Genomic DNA, 17758 nt, shown 5'->3' with positions numbered 1-17758 from the left:
TGGAAGGGAGTTCCGTAAACTCATGGTTCTGTATAATACTGTATATAAGATGGAAGGGGAGTTCCGTAAACTCATGGTTCTGTATAATACTGTATATAAGATGGAAGGGAGTCCCATGCACTCATGGTTCTGTATAATACTGTATATAAGATGGAAGGGAGTCCCATGCACTCATGGTTCTGTATAATACTGTATATAAGATGGAAGGGAGTTCTGTAAACTCATGGTTCTGTATAATACTGTATATAAGATGGAAGGGAGTTCCGTAAACTCATGGTTCTGTATAATACTGTATATAAGATGGAAGGGAGTTCCGTAAACTCATGGTTCTGTATAATACTGTATATAAGATGGGAGGGAGTTCCGTAAACTCATGGTTCTGTATAATACTGTATATAAGATGGGAGTCCCATGCACTCATGGTTCTGTATAATACTGTATATAAGATGGAAGGGAGTTCCGTAAACTCATGGTTCTGTATAATACTGTATATAAGATGGAAGGGAGTCCCATGCACTCATGGTTCTGTATAATACTGTATATAAGATGGAAGGGAGTTCTGTAAACTCATGGTTCTGTATAATACTGTATATAAGATGGAAGGGAGTCCCATGCACTCATGGTTCTGTATAATACTGTATATAAGATGGAAGGGAGTTCTGTAAACTCATGGTTCTGTATATTACTGTATATAAGATGGAAGGGAGTTCCGTAAACTCATGGTTCTGTATAATACTGTATATAAGATGGAAGGGAGTTCCGTAAACTCATGGTTCTGTATAATACTGTATATAAGATGGAAGGGAGTCCCATGCACTCATGGTTCTGTATAATACTGTATATAAGATGGAAGGGAGTTCTGTAAACTCATGGTTCTGTATAATACTGTATATAAGATGGAAGCCAGTTCCGTAAACTCATGGTTCTGTATAATACTGTATATAAGATGGAAGGGAGTCCCATGCACTCATGGTTCTGTATAATACTGTATATAAGATGGAAGGGAGTTCTGTAAACTCATGGTTCTGTATAATACTCTATATAAGATGGAAGGGAGTCCCATGCACTCATGGTTCTGTATAATACTGTATATAAGATGGAAGGGAGTTCCGTAAACTCATGGTTCTGTATAATACTGTATATAAGATGGGAGTCCCATGCACTCATGGTTCTGTATAATACTGTATATAAGATGGAAGGGAGTTCTGTAAACTCATGGTTCTGTATAATACTGTATATAAGATGGAAGGGAGTTCCGTAAACTCATGGTTCTGTATAATACTGTATATAAGATGGAAGGGAGTCCCATGCACTCATGGTTCTGTATAATACTGTATATAAGATGGAAGGGAGTTCTGTAAACTCATGGTTCTGTATAATACTGTATATAAGATGGAAAGGAGTTCTGTAAACTCATGGTTCTGTATAATACTGTATATAAGATGGAAGGGAGTCCCATGCACTCATGGTTCTGTATAATACTGTATATAAGATGGAAGGGAGTTCTGTAAACTCATGGTTCTGTATAATACTGTATATAAGATGGAAGGGAGTTCCGTAAACTCATGGTTCTGTATAATACTGTATATAAGATGGAAGGGAGTCCCATGCACTCATGGTTCTGTATAATACTGTATATAAGATGGAAGGGAGTCCCATGCACTCATGGTTCTGTATAATACTGTATATAAGATGGAAGGGAGTTCTGTAAACTCATGGTTCTGTATAATACTGTATATAAGATGGAAGGGAGTTCCGTAAACTCATGGTTCTGTATAATACTGTATATATGATGGAAGGGAGTTCCGTAAACTCATGGTTCTGTATAATACTGTATATAAGATGGAAGGGAGTCCCATGCACTCATGGTTCTGTATAATACTGTATATAAGATGGAAGGGAGTTCTGTAAACTCATGGTTCTGTATAATACTGTATATAAGATGGAAGGGAGTTCCGTAAACTCATGGTTCTGTATAATACTGTATATAAGATGGAAGGGAGTTCCGTAAACTCATGGTTCTGTATAATACTGTATATAAGATGGAAGGGAGTCCCATGCACTCATGGTTCTGTATAATACTGTATATAAGATGGAAGGGAGTCCCATGCACTCATGGTTCTGTATAATACTGTATATAAGATGGAAGGGAGTTCTGTAAACTCATGGTTCTGTATAATACTGTATATAAGATGGAAGGGAGTTCCGTAAACTCATGGTTCTGTATAATACTGTATATATGATGGAAGGGAGTTCCGTAAACTCATGGTTCTGTATAATACTGTATATAAGATGGAAGGGAGTTCCGTAAACTCATGGTTCTGTATAATACTGTATATAAGATGGAAGGGAGTTCTGTAAACTCATGGTTCTGTATAATACTGTATATAAGATGGAAGGGAGTTCTGTAAACTCATGGTTCTGTATAATACTGTATATAAGATGGAATGGAGTCCCATGCACTCATGGTTCTGTATAATACTGTATATAAGATGGAAGGGAGTTCCGTAAACTCATGGTTCTGTATAATACTGTATATAAGATGGGAGTCCCATGCACTCATGGTTCTGTATAATACTGTATATAAGATGGAAGGGAGTTCTGTAAACTCATGGTTCTGTATAATACTGTATATAAGATGGAAGGGAGTTCCGTAAACTCATGGTTCTGTATAATACTGTATATAAGATGGAAGGGAGTTCCGTAAACTCATGGTTCTGTATAATACTGTATATAAGATGGAAGGGAGTCCCATGCACTCATGGTTCTGTATAATACTGTATATAAGATGGAAGGGAGTTCTGTAAACTCATGGTTCTGTATAATACTGTATATAAGATGGAAGGGAGTTCTGTAAACTCATGGTTCTGTATAATACTGTATATAAGATGGAAGGGAGTTCCGTAAACTCATGGTTCTGTATAATACTGTATATATGATGGAAGGGAGTTCCGTAAACTCATGGTTCTGTATAATACTGTATATAAGATGGAAGGGAGTTCCGTAAACTCATGGTTCTGTATAATACTGTATATAAGATGGAAGGGAGTCCCATGCACTCATGGTTCTGTATAATACTGTATATAAGATGGAAGGGAGTTCTGTAAACTCATGGTTCTGTATAATACTGTATATAAGATGGAAGCCAGTTCCGTAAACTCATGGTTCTGTATAATACTGTATATAAGATGGAAGGGAGTCCCATGCACTCATGGTTCTGTATAATACTGTATATAAGATGGAAGGGAGTTCTGTAAACTCATGGTTCTGTATAATACTCTATATAAGATGGAAGGGAGTCCCATGCACTCATGGTTCTGTATAATACTGTATATAAGATGGAAGGGAGTTCCGTAAACTCATGGTTCTGTATAATACTGTATATAAGATGGGAGTCCCATGCACTCATGGTTCTGTATAATACTGTATATAAGATGGAAGGGAGTTCTGTAAACTCATGGTTCTGTATAATACTGTATATAAGATGGAAGGGAGTTCCGTAAACTCATGGTTCTGTATAATACTGTATATAAGATGGAAGGGAGTCCCATGCACTCATGGTTCTGTATAATACTGTATATAAGATGGAAGGGAGTTCTGTAAACTCATGGTTCTGTATAATACTGTATATAAGATGGAAAGGAGTTCTGTAAACTCATGGTTCTGTATAATACTGTATATAAGATGGAAGGGAGTCCCATGCACTCATGGTTCTGTATAATACTGTATATAAGATGGAAGGGAGTTCTGTAAACTCATGGTTCTGTATAATACTGTATATAAGATGGAAGGGAGTTCCGTAAACTCATGGTTCTGTATAATACTGTATATAAGATGGAAGGGAGTCCCATGCACTCATGGTTCTGTATAATACTGTATATAAGATGGAAGGGAGTCCCATGCACTCATGGTTCTGTATAATACTGTATATAAGATGGAAGGGAGTTCTGTAAACTCATGGTTCTGTATAATACTGTATATAAGATGGAAGGGAGTTCCGTAAACTCATGGTTCTGTATAATACTGTATATATGATGGAAGGGAGTTCCGTAAACTCATGGTTCTGTATAATACTGTATATAAGATGGAAGGGAGTCCCATGCACTCATGGTTCTGTATAATACTGTATATAAGATGGAAGGGAGTTCTGTAAACTCATGGTTCTGTATAATACTGTATATAAGATGGAAGGGAGTTCCGTAAACTCATGGTTCTGTATAATACTGTATATAAGATGGAAGGGAGTTCCGTAAACTCATGGTTCTGTATAATACTGTATATAAGATGGAAGGGAGTCCCATGCACTCATGGTTCTGTATAATACTGTATATAAGATGGAAGGGAGTCCCATGCACTCATGGTTCTGTATAATACTGTATATAAGATGGAAGGGAGTTCTGTAAACTCATGGTTCTGTATAATACTGTATATAAGATGGAAGGGAGTTCCGTAAACTCATGGTTCTGTATAATACTGTATATATGATGGAAGGGAGTTCCGTAAACTCATGGTTCTGTATAATACTGTATATAAGATGGAAGGGAGTTCCGTAAACTCATGGTTCTGTATAATACTGTATATAAGATGGAAGGGAGTTCTGTAAACTCATGGTTCTGTATAATACTGTATATAAGATGGAAGGGAGTTCTGTAAACTCATGGTTCTGTATAATACTGTATATAAGATGGAATGGAGTCCCATGCACTCATGGTTCTGTATAATACTGTATATAAGATGGAAGGGAGTTCCGTAAACTCATGGTTCTGTATAATACTGTATATAAGATGGGAGTCCCATGCACTCATGGTTCTGTATAATACTGTATATAAGATGGAAGGGAGTTCTGTAAACTCATGGTTCTGTATAATACTGTATATAAGATGGAAGGGAGTTCCGTAAACTCATGGTTCTGTATAATACTGTATATAAGATGGAAGGGAGTTCCGTAAACTCATGGTTCTGTATAATACTGTATATAAGATGGAAGGGAGTCCCATGCACTCATGGTTCTGTATAATACTGTATATAAGATGGAAGGGAGTTCTGTAAACTCATGGTTCTGTATAATACTGTATATAAGATGGAAGGGAGTTCTGTAAACTCATGGTTCTGTATAATACTGTATATAAGATGGAAGGGAGTTCCGTAAACTCATGGTTCTGTATAATACTGTATATATGATGGAAGGGAGTTCCGTAAACTCATGGTTCTGTATAATACTGTATATAAGATGGAAGGGAGTTCCGTAAACTCATGGTTCTGTATAATACTGTATATAAGATGGAAGGGAGTTCTGTAAACTCATGGTTCTGTATAATACTGTATATAAGATGGAAGGGAGTTCTGTAAACTCATGGTTCTGTATAATACTGTATATAAGATGGAAGGGAGTCCCATGCACTCATGGTTCTGTATAATACTGTATATAAGATGGAAGGGAGTTCCGTAAACTCATGGTTCTGTATAATACTGTATATAAGATGGGAGTCCCATGCACTCATGGTTCTGTATAATACTGTATATAAGATGGAAGGGAGTTCTGTAAACTCATGGTTCTGTATAATACTGTATATAAGATGGAAGGGAGTTCCGTAAACTCATGGTTCTGTATAATACTGTATATAAGATGGGAGTCCCATGCACTCATGGTTCTGTATAATACTGTATATAAGATGGAAGGGAGTCCCATGCACTCATGGTTCTGTATAATACTGTATATAAGATGGAAGGGAGTTCTGTAAACTCATGGTTCTGTATAATACTGTATATAAGATGGAAGGGAGTCCCATGCACTCATGGTTCTGTATAATACTGTATATAAGATGGAAGGGAGTTCCGTAAACTCATGGTTCTGTATAATACTGTATATAAGATGGAAGGGAGTCCCATGCACTCATGGTTCTGTATAATACTGTATATAAGATGGAAGGGAGTTCCGTAAACTCATGGTTCTGTATAATACTGTATATAAGATGGAAGGGGAGTTCCGTAAACTCATGGTTCTGTATAATACTGTATATAAGATGGAAGGGAGTTCCGTAAACTCATGGTTCTGTATAATACTGTATATAAGATGGAAGGGAGTTCCGTAAACTCATGGTTCTGTATAATACTGTATATAAGATGGAAGGGAGTTCCGTAAACTCATGGTTCTGTATAATACTGTATATAAGATGGAAGGGAGTTCCGTAAACTCATGGTTCTGTATAATACTGTATATATGATGGAAGGGAGTTCCGTAAACTCATGGTTCTGTATAATACTGTATATAAGATGGAAGGGAGTTCCGTAAACTCATGGTTCTGTATAATACTGTATATAAGATGGAAGGGAGTTCCATGTACTCATGGTTCTGTATAATACTGTATATAAGATGGAAGGGAGTTCCGTAAACTCATGGTTCTGTATAATACTGTATATAAGATGGAAGGGAGTTCCGTAAACTCATGGTTCTGTATAATACTGTATATAAGATGGAAGGGAGTTCCGTAAACTCATGGTTCTGTATAATACTGTATATAAGATGGAAGGGAGTTCCGTAAACTCATGGTTCTGTATAATACTGTATATAAGATGGAAGGGAGTTCTGTAAACTCATGGTTCTGTATAATACTGTATATAAGATGGAAGGGAGTTCTGTAAACTCATGGTTCTGTATAATACTGTATATAAGATGGAAGGGAGTCCCATGCACTCATGGTTCTGTATAATACTGTATATAAGATGGAAGGGAGTTCCGTAAACTCATGGTTCTGTATAATACTGTATATAAGATGGGAGTCCCATGCACTCATGGTTCTGTATAATACTGTATATAAGATGGAAGGGAGTTCTGTAAACTCATGGTTCTGTATAATACTGTATATAAGATGGAAGGGAGTTCCGTAAACTCATGGTTCTGTATAATACTGTATATAAGATGGGAGTCCCATGCACTCATGGTTCTGTATAATACTGTATATAAGATGGAAGGGAGTCCCATGCACTCATGGTTCTGTATAATACTGTATATAAGATGGAAGGGAGTTCTGTAAACTCATGGTTCTGTATAATACTGTATATAAGATGGAAGGGAGTCCCATGCACTCATGGTTCTGTATAATACTGTATATAAGATGGAAGGGAGTTCCGTAAACTCATGGTTCTGTATAATACTGTATATAAGATGGAAGGGAGTCCCATGCACTCATGGTTCTGTATAATACTGTATATAAGATGGAAGGGAGTTCCGTAAACTCATGGTTCTGTATAATACTGTATATAAGATGGAAGGGGAGTTCCGTAAACTCATGGTTCTGTATAATACTGTATATAAGATGGAAGGGAGTTCCGTAAACTCATGGTTCTGTATAATACTGTATATAAGATGGAAGGGAGTTCCGTAAACTCATGGTTCTGTATAATACTGTATATAAGATGGAAGGGAGTTCCGTAAACTCATGGTTCTGTATAATACTGTATATAAGATGGAAGGGAGTTCCGTAAACTCATGGTTCTGTATAATACTGTATATATGATGGAAGGGAGTTCCGTAAACTCATGGTTCTGTATAATACTGTATATAAGATGGAAGGGAGTTCCGTAAACTCATGGTTCTGTATAATACTGTATATAAGATGGAAGGGAGTTCCATGTACTCATGGTTCTGTATAATACTGTATATAAGATGGAAGGGAGTTCCGTAAACTCATGGTTCTGTATAATACTGTATATAAGATGGAAGGGAGTTCCGTAAACTCATGGTTCTGTATAATACTGTATATAAGATGGAAGGGAGTTCCGTAAACTCATGGTTCTGTATAATACTGTATATAAGATGGAAGGGAGTTCCGTAAACTCATGGTTCTGTATAATACTGTATATAAGATGGAAGGGAGTTCCGTAAACTCATGGTTCTGTATAATACTGTATATAAGATGGAAGGGAGTTCCGTAAACTCATGGTTCTGTATAATACTGTATATAAGATGGAAGGGAGTTCCGTAAACTCATGGTTCTGTATAATACTGTATATAAGATGGAAGGGAGTCCCATGCACTCATGGTTCTGTATAATACTGTATATAAGATGGAAGGGAGTTCCGTAAACTCATGGTTCTGTATAATACTGTATATAAGATGGAAGGGAGTTCCGTAAACTCATGGTTCTGTATAATACTGTATATAAGATGGAAGGGAGTCCCATGCACTCATGGTTCTGTATAATACTGTATATAAGATGGAAGGGAGTTCCGTAAACTCATGGTTCTGTATAATACTGTATATAAGATGGAAGGGAGTTCCGTAAACTCATGGTTCTGTATAATACTGTATATATGATGGAAGGGAGTTCTGTAAACTCATGGTTCTGTATAATACTGTATATAAGATGGAAGGGAGTTCTGTAAACTCATGGTTCTGTATAATACTGTATATAAGATGGAAGGGAGTTCCGTAAACTCATGGTTCTGTATAATACTGTATATAAGATGGAAGGGAGTCCCATGCACTCATGGTTCTGTATAATACTGTATATAAGATGGAAGGGAGTTCCGTAAACTCATGGTTCTGTATAATACTGTATATAAGATGGAAGGGAGTTCCGTAAACTCATGGTTCTGTATAATACTGTATATAAGATGGAAGGGAGTTCCGTAAACTCATGGTTCTGTATAATACTGTATATAAGATGGAAGGGAGTTCCATGTACTCATGGTTCTGTATAATACTGTATATAAGATGGAAGGGAGTTCCGTAAACTCATGGTTCTGTATAATACTGTATATAAGATGGAAGGGAGTTCCGTAAACTCATGGTTCTGTATAATACTGTATATAAGATGGAAGGGAGTTCCGTAAACTCATGGTTCTGTATAATACTGTATATAAGATGGAAGGGAGTTCCGTAAACTCATGGTTCTGTATAATACTGTATATAAGATGGAAGGGAGTTCCGTAAACTCATGGTTCTGTATAATACTGTATATAAGATGGAAGGGAGTTTCGTAAACTCATGGTTCTGTATAATACTGTATATAAGATGGAAGGGAGTTCCGTAAATTCATGGTTCTGTATAATACTGTATATAAGATGGAAGGGAGTTCCGTAAACTCATGGTTCTGTATAATACTGTATATAAGATGGAAGGGAGTTCCGTAAACTCTTGGTTCTGTATAATACTGTATATAAGATGGAAGGGAGTTCTGTAAACTCATGGTTCTGTATAATACTGTATATAAGATGGAAGGGAGTTCCGTAAACTCATGGTTCTGTATAATACTGTATATATGATGGAAGGGAGTCCCATGCACTCATGGTTCTGTATAATACTGTATATAAGATGGAAGGGAGTCCCATGCACTCATGGTTCTGTATAATACTGTATATAAGATGGAAGGGAGTTCCGTAAACTCATGGTTCTGTATAATACTGTATATAAGATGGAAGGGAGTTCCGTAAACTCATGGTTCTGTATAACACTGTATATAAGATGGAAGGGAGTTCCGTAAACTCATGGTTCTGTATAATACTGTATATAAGATGGAAGGGAGTTCCGTAAACTCATGGTTCTGTATAATACTGTATATAAGATGGAAGGGAGTTCTGTAAACTCATGGTTCTGTATAATACTGTATATAAGATGGAAGGGAGTTCTGTAAACTCATGGTTCTGTATAATACTGTATATAAGATGGAAGGGAGTTCTGTAAACTCATGGTTCTGTATAATACTGTATATAAGATGGAAGGGAGTTCCGTAAACTCATGGTTCTGTATAATACTGTATATAAGATGGAAGGGAGTCCCATGCACTCATGGTTCTGTATAATACTGTATATAAGATGGAAGGGAGTCCCATGCACTCATGGTTCTGTATAATACTGTATATAAGATGGAAGGGAGTCCCATGCACTCATGGTTCTGTATAATACTGTATATAAGATGGAAGGGAGTTCCGTAAACTCATGGTTCTGTATAATACTGTATATAAGATGGAAGGGAGTTCCGTAAACTCATGGTTCTGTATAATACTGTATATAAGATGGAAGGGAGTTCTGTAAACTCATGGTTCTGTATAATACTGTATATAAGATGGAAGGGAGTTCTGTAAACTCATGGTTCTGTATAATACTGTACGTTTCCTTGAATTCATTCTGGATTTGGGGATTGTGAAAAGACCTCTGGTGGGGTAAGTGTGTGTGTTAGTGCTGTGTGTTAGTGCTGTGTGTTAGTGCTGTGTGTTAGTGCTGTGTGTTAGTGCTGTGTGTTAGTGCTGTGTGTTAGTGCTGTGTGTTAGTGCTGTGTGTTAGTGCTGTGTGTAGGTTGACTATCCAAATAATTAGGAATGTCCAACTAATTCCTGTTTCTTATAAAAACAAGAAGCAATACAGTCAGTTATTCCTCAACTCTTAGCTAAGAGAAACTGTCATGCATGTTATTGAAGAGCAAAAAATGCCGCTCTGTTCTGGGCCAGCTGCAGCTTAAGTAGGTCCTTCTTTGCAGCACTCGACCACATGACTGGACAATAATCAAGATAAGATAAAACTAGAGCCTGCAGGACTTGCTTTGTGGAGTGTGGTGTCAAAAAATCTCTTTATCACAGACAGACCTCTCCCCATCTTTACAACCATTAAATCAATATGTTTTGACCATGACAGTTTACAATCTGAGGTAACACCAAGTATTTTAGTCTCCTCAACTTGTTCAACAACCACGCTATTCATGACCAGATTCAGCTAAACGAGACAGGAGGAAATTAGACTGTGTGTGTGTGTGTGTGTTTGTGTGTGTGTGTGTGTTTGTGTGTAGGTGTGTGTGTGTGTCACAGGAGGCTGCTGAGGGGAGAATGGCTCATAATAATGGCCGGAACGGCACAAATGGAATGGAAACCATGTGTTTGATGTATTTGATACCATTCCACTGATTCCGCTCCATAAATTACCACGAGCCCGTCCTCCCCAATTAAGGTGCCACCAACCTCCTGTGGTTGTGTGCTTACCTTTCTCTGGGGTCACAGTCAGGATGTGTGGTGCCGTTGACATGTCTACATATCACCGACCTCTTCTGGACTGTGAGGGTGGGACCCAAACATTTCCCCGAGCACTGTGGGTAATTAACATGTTCTCACAATAGTAAAGAAGGAACGTTTCACAGCCTGACAACTTTATTCAGGACTTCTTTGTAGTAATGCGTTGGTTGGAGTAGATGGCAATTGGCCCTAGACTGTGATCTTGGGTCAGTTTAGCATATCCCCCCACTAAAGGTTAAAGTTGGGGAAGGAGAAGCTGATCCTAGGTCTGCATCTAGAGGAAACTTCATCCCAGAACATCAAGTACACCGTATTCAAACATCAGGCATGCATGTCAATGATAACAAAGGTAATGTTGTGGAAAATAGTTGTGTGTGTGTCTGTGTGTGTGTGTCATCTGTGTGTGTGTGTCATCTGTGTGTGTGTGTGGTGTCTGTGGTGTGTCTGTGTGTGTATGGTATCTGTGTGTGTCTGTGTGGTCTGTGTGTGTGGGTGTGGGTGCGTCTGTTCGTGTGCGTCTGTACATGAGTGTCTGTTTAGGTGTGTGTGTGTGTCTGTGTGTGTTTGTGCAGATGTGTGTGCGAGTGTGGGGGCAGATGTGGGTGTCTCTGTGTGTGTTTGTGCCTGCGTCTCTACCTTTCCCCAGGGGCTGGTAACCCAGGCTGGACAGTTGTCGCAGGTACACTCCTGTCTGTCTGCAGGCCGCGTGTTCCTCCCACAGACAGATGGCGCTAGCGTCCTCACCGCTCCCCCCGAATCCACCTGCCCACAGGACACCTGCCGCTGTCTCCAGCCCCGCCCACAGGAAGTGGAACACTTAGACCACACGGATGCTACCCAGCTGGGAGATAACAATCAATCAATCAATCAAATAACATTGATTATATAAATTCCTTTTTACATCAGTACTTGTCACAAAGTGCTTTACAGTTACCTGACCTAAACCTCTACAGAGCAAGCAAAGCAGAAGGAAAAGTCAAAACATATTGGCCGGGAAAAACTCCCTAGAAGGAAGAAACCCAGAGAGGAACCAGGTTCAGGGGGAAGGAAGGAATAAAACTACCCATGTAGTGTTAGATCCTGGCTAGCCTCTTTAATGCATAGGGCCACATATCCCAATGATCAGGACTCAATATTCTGCCCAGATATTTCAGTGGGGAGGGCAGGCTGGGGTATGTTGAGCCAAAGGGGTAAGTTGAGCTACTCTTGTTTCTAGGAAACTATACACAAAATATATCATTTGACCAAACATTTAGGAAGAGGTCATAATTTCATGGAGTCTATGAAGGAAGAAACCACATGGAAAAAGTGGTAAACAGTTAGGTCCAAAAAATAAGATATTTATGATGCTTGTATCTAAACTAAAGTAGATCATTTAAAGATTGTTCTACACCTCAGTTGGGCTCTCTATAAGCTTCAGTATGAGGACCTAAACCTAGCATGAAAGTGCATCCTTATATCTGTGTGGGCTAATATAGTAAAAATGTTTGCCTTGGGGTTAGGTGTTAAGCCTGTGTTAAAAGGGTACAGTGTTTGTTAGGTGTTAAGCCTGTGTTAAAAGGGTACAGTGTTTGTTAGGTGTTAAGCCTGTGTTAAAAGGGTACAGTGTTTGTTAGGTGTTAAGCCTGTGTTAAAAGGGTACAGTGTTTGTTAGGTGTTAAGCCTGTGTTAAAAGGGTACAGTGTTTGTTAGATGTTAAGCCTGTGTTAAAAGGGTACAGTGTTTGTTAGGTGTTAAGCCTGTTAAAAGGGTACAGTGTTTGTTAGGTGTTAAGCCTGTGTTAAAAGATGCTTAAAATTATTAAATGACAGGTAACTGTCAAAAAGCGATTGTGCCTGTGTTGAATTGTGTTTGGGAAATAAAGATCAACATGGTTTTAAAAGAGGTAGTTGTCCCTAGAATTTCTAAGCAAACAGCTGGAGGCAGGGCTTTCTCCTATAGAGCTCAATTTTTATGGAACGGTCTGCCTACCCATGTGAGAGACGCAGACTCGGTCTCAACCTTTAAGTCTTTACTGAAGACTCATCTCTTCAGTGGGTTATGTGAGTGTAGTCTGGCCCAGGAGTGGGAAGGTGAACGGAAAGGCTCTGGAGCAACGAACCACGCTTGCCGTCTCTGCCTGGCCGGTTCCCCTCTTTCCACTGGGATTCTCTGCCTCTAACCATATTACAGGGGCTGAGTCACTGGCTTACTGGTGCTCTTTCATGCCGTCCCGAGGAGGGGTGCGTCTGGCCGTGCTGCTGCTCCAGTTTCAACTGTTCAGTACCTGAGGTGCTGACTTGCTGCACCCTCGACAACTACTGTGATTATTATTTGACCATGCTGGTCATTTATGAACATTTGGACATCTTGGCCATGTTCTGTTATAAACTCCACCCGGCACAGCCAGAAGAGGACTGGCCATCCCTCATAGCCTGATTCCTCTAGGTTTCTTCCTAGGTTTTGGCCTTTCTAGGGAGTTTTTCCTAGCCACCATGCTTCTACACCTGCATTGCTTGCTGTTTGGGGTCTTAGGCTGGGTTTCTGTACAGGACTTTGAGATAGCTGATGTACGAAGGGCTATATAAATACATTTGATTCAGTACAGAAATATGTAGGCGGCTTAATTTTTTTTTTTTTTTAATTGCTAAGATGCATTGGTCAAAACTGAAGTCACATTGTCAAAACTCTTCACACAGTCAGCGAAACAGAAGTGCATGTGGACCAAACTGTGAATCATTTTTTATTGCTTTCACACAGAATGCATTCAATGACCACATTCTCCGAAATCCATTTACTATTTTCTCATTCATACTCCACCACCTGCATAACTATATATTTGCTGCACTTGTTTTTCAAATCCTAACACACTGTTTCCAAAACACATTCAAATCCTAACACACTGTTTCCAAAACACATTCAAATCCTAACACACTGTTTCCAAAACACATTCAAATCCTAGCACACTGTTTCTAAAACACATTCAAATCCTAACACACTGTTTCTAAAACACATTCAAATCCTAACACACTGTTTCCAAAACACATTCAAATCCTAACACACTGTTTCCAAAACACATTCAAATCCTAACACACTGTTTCTAAAACACATTCAAATCCTAACACACTGTTTCCAAAACACATTCAAATCCTAACACACTGTTTCCAAAACACATTCAAATCCTAACACACTGTTTCCAAAACACATTCAAATCCTAACACACTGTTTCCAAAACACATTCAAATCCTAACACACTGTTTCCAAAACACATTCAAATCCTAACACACTGTTTCCAAAACACATTCAAATCCTAACACACTGTTTCCAAAACACATTCAAATCCTAACACACTGTTTCCAAAACACATTCAAATCCTAACACACTGTTTCCAAAACACATTCAAATCCTAACACACTGTTTCTAAAACATATTCAAATCCTAACACACTGTTTCCAAAACACATTCAAATCCTAACACACTGTTTCTAAAACACATTCAAATCCTAACACACTGTTTCCAAAACACATTCAAATCCTAACACACTGTTTCTAAAACACATTCAAAACAGAATGATGGCACATTTTCTGCAGTAACCAGATTGAAACACAAAAAATCTCAGCAGAATATTTAACTATTCCAAACACAGCTGATTGCAATTTTAGCTGAAAGCCTACTCGAGTCCTGTTTTTAGTCTTGTTACCAGACAGGGTATCTCCACAGCTATGCATAATGTAAAGTACTGTAAAACTGTGGATTTATTGTATTTTAGAGAGTAATGGAGATGGAAGCCAGGCAAACTGCACATACATTCATTTTTGTGGATGAAGCTGGATTCATTGAGATGAACTGTTTGGCCAAGATGCATGTTGGTAATGCACACTGTGTGAAGAGTTTTGAAAAATTGTCTTCAGTATTGACCGATGCTTGTTAGCAATTGAAAAAAACTGTAATATTCTGCAATATATTTAGATATCTTTGGTAGAAAGTATACTATATTTCCCTTGACAGGGTGATGCTGAATGTAAAACATGTCTCAACTTATCCCACTCTCCCCTATTGACTGCTACAGTACAAGGAAAAACAATGAAACCTCAACACTTGGACCTGAATGTGATTTATGTATATTGGTCTTGGACAGTTGCTGACATAAAGCAGTAGAAGAAGGAGACTAAATAAGGAGCTATAGCCTACATCCCAAATGGACCCCTATTCCCTATAATGTATATTGTGCACTACCTTTGACCAGGAACCATAGGGATGCCCATAGGGATCTGTTTAAAAGATGTGCACTATACAAGGCCATTTAGGACACGACTATATTAGACAAGACTCTTCATGACAGTGACTCATGAAGCTGAATTACCTATTTCCCTGTAGATTTTTCCTCAGGGGTCAGTGAAACCAACGCATCTGTTTTACCTACAAAAGCAGATGTTTATAGTGTGTGTGTGTGTGCTTGCGTGTTATGTGTGTGTCTGAGAGAGAGTGTGTGTGAGAGATTGTGTGTGTGTCTGAGAGTGTGTGTGCGTGTGCTTGTGTGTGTGTCAGAGAGTGTGTGTGTGTGTGTGTGTGTGTACCTGGGGGGGCAGTCATGCAGGTTGCAGGCCAGCTGTGAGGAGACAGGTCTGTCTAGGTGGTGACACATGGAGGGTGTGACCTCACGTCCCTCTGGCGTGACACAGCGGACCCTCCGTGTCCTCATCCCCCGGTCCCCACACGAGGCGCTGCACGCCGTCCAGTCCCCAAGACGCCACGCAAACTCTGGAGACACACGCATGCACACACACACACGTTATTGAGCTGAAACAAACCCCACAGCACGCTCACGCTCACACACACACAATATGTTATAAACACCACAGCAGTACTAGCCAGAAACACATCACACAGAACTACAGAACACCCACCCACCACCACACCCACTGACCCACCCACCACCACACCCACTGACCCACCCAGTAGTACATCCACTGACCCACCCACCACCACCACACTGACCCACCCACCACCACCACACCCACTGACCCACCCAGTAGTACATCCACTGACCCACCCACCACCACCACACTGACCCATCGACACCAAGTAGAGCAAACCAGATCCTCATTACCCAGTTTGACTTCATACCACAGCATAGCAGTAAAACAAACTATGGCTTGGCCAACACTGGGCCTATCATTTTCATTCAATAATATCACATTACTGTCATTCAAATACTTCCCATTACGACGAATAAAAGGTTGAGGCACAGTTAGCTAGAGTACACAGCAGGCCCGTCCCAAATGGCACCCTATTCCCTACATAGTGCACTACTTTTGACCAGGACCTACAGGTAGTAGTGCACTATGGAAAAGGGTGCCATTTGGGATGTAACCTGGGGCTGCTGCATATTTTGAGTCTACTGATAATTGTCCCAGCCCTCTGCCTAAGCTCTTCCAGAGCCCACTAACGCTCCGGTTCAGGACACAGAAAGGACAGAAGGGAAGTTTAACTAGAAACAACATGGGGTCCAAGAGGTTTTGGCACAGCTTAAAACGATACAGGGTCTCTCTCTCTCTCTCTCTCTCTCTCTCTCTCTCTCTCTCTCTCTCTCTCCTCCACTTCCCTCATGTCTGAATTATAAAAATTCTTCAGAGGAAAGATATGTTCTGATGACTGTGAGTGGTACAAATTCCCATGTTAATTGGAGTCTGGTGATAGCTAACAGCTGTATCCACAGAGAGGCTGAGAGTATGTTCCAAATTACTTTTGCACTATGTATCCATAGTGCTCTGGTCAAAAGTAGTGCACTATGTGGGAAATAGGGTGCTATTTGGGACAAATCCTGAAAGTGAGGTTGGACCTGAAAGCACAATAGCCATCCTGTGTGTGTTTGATCCAGTTAAGAACAGGACATAAGGGGAGGGAGAAGAGAGACTTAATGGAGCTCTACAAAGGGAATGGGTTGAATTGTACAATAAGAGCATTAGAAGTCAGTGAATACACACACCAGATAAGACACACACACGCGTGTTCAGTCCGATGTTCACAGTTCAGTGTAACATCGGACTGCACACATACCTGGAATTACAATGAATGGGTCTCATTAAATGTTATAAATTATGACCAGCAGAAAGTTGGCTAAGGTTCACACACACACACCTTCAGTATGGACGTGGATCCAAGCAGACAGCAGCTGTGTGTTGTCGTGGATGGGGGTCTGGCACCGGTAGTGTCCGGAGAACCTTCCCTGCACCGTGTTCACCTCCAGAACACGACCTCCCACCAGTATACGGTACTGAAGACCCAGACCAGAACCCAGACCCTGATTCTGCCCAGGACCCAGCCTCTGTCCTGCGGCAAAGTCTGGTCCGGTCCAGGTGGACTCCTTCAGAGTGTGGTTCTGGTAGTCCCAACGGACAGGCCCTCTATGGTCTGGAACCACTGGGCATCCTGGAATGAGAGAGGGAGGCCTTTGGTCATTATGATAATGCTTGAGGCAGTGTGTGTGTGTGTGTGTGTGTGTGTGTGTGTGTGTGTGTGTGTGTATTCATTCATACTTGTGTAAGCGTGTGTGCAGTACCTATGCGTAGGATGTCTCCAGGTCTGATGGTCACAGTGGTTCCCATGCGTGAAGCCATGAGGACTCTCCTCCTGCTCAGCTCCTTGAACTGCTGGGACATTGTAGAACCTCTGCCTGGGTCTGGACCTGTCAATCAATCAATTAATAAATCCATCCGTCAATCAATCATTCACTGGGGCAAGAAAAGTGAAACCACAGTCAAATCTAAACAATA

General features: G+C 39.8%; 1 protein-coding gene across 1 annotated transcript in view; it reads right to left on the bottom strand.

Annotated features, from left to right (window-relative positions):
- Positions 1-17758, bottom strand: part of LOC149971460 (ADAMTS-like protein 3) — a 231058-nt gene that overhangs the window by 1839 nt on the left and 211461 nt on the right. The window contains exons 27-31 of the mRNA XM_090222838.1: positions 17545-17670; positions 17124-17414; positions 15560-15743; positions 11640-11844; positions 10974-11077 (exon numbers count right to left, since the gene is read on the bottom strand). Coding sequence (XP_090078964.1) covers positions 10974-11077; positions 11640-11844; positions 15560-15743; positions 17124-17414; positions 17545-17670 — 910 coding nt within the window. The remainder of the gene's footprint in view (positions 1-10973; positions 11078-11639; positions 11845-15559; positions 15744-17123; positions 17415-17544; positions 17671-17758) is intronic.

This window comes from Oncorhynchus mykiss, chromosome 26 (genome assembly GCF_057628025.1).
Source record: "Oncorhynchus mykiss isolate SJ-2025 chromosome 26, ASM5762802v1, whole genome shotgun sequence".
Classification (NCBI taxonomy): Eukaryota; Metazoa; Chordata; class Actinopteri; order Salmoniformes; family Salmonidae; genus Oncorhynchus; species Oncorhynchus mykiss.
Note: the sequence above shows the minus strand (reverse complement) of the source record. Positions and strands in the feature narration are given on the sequence as shown.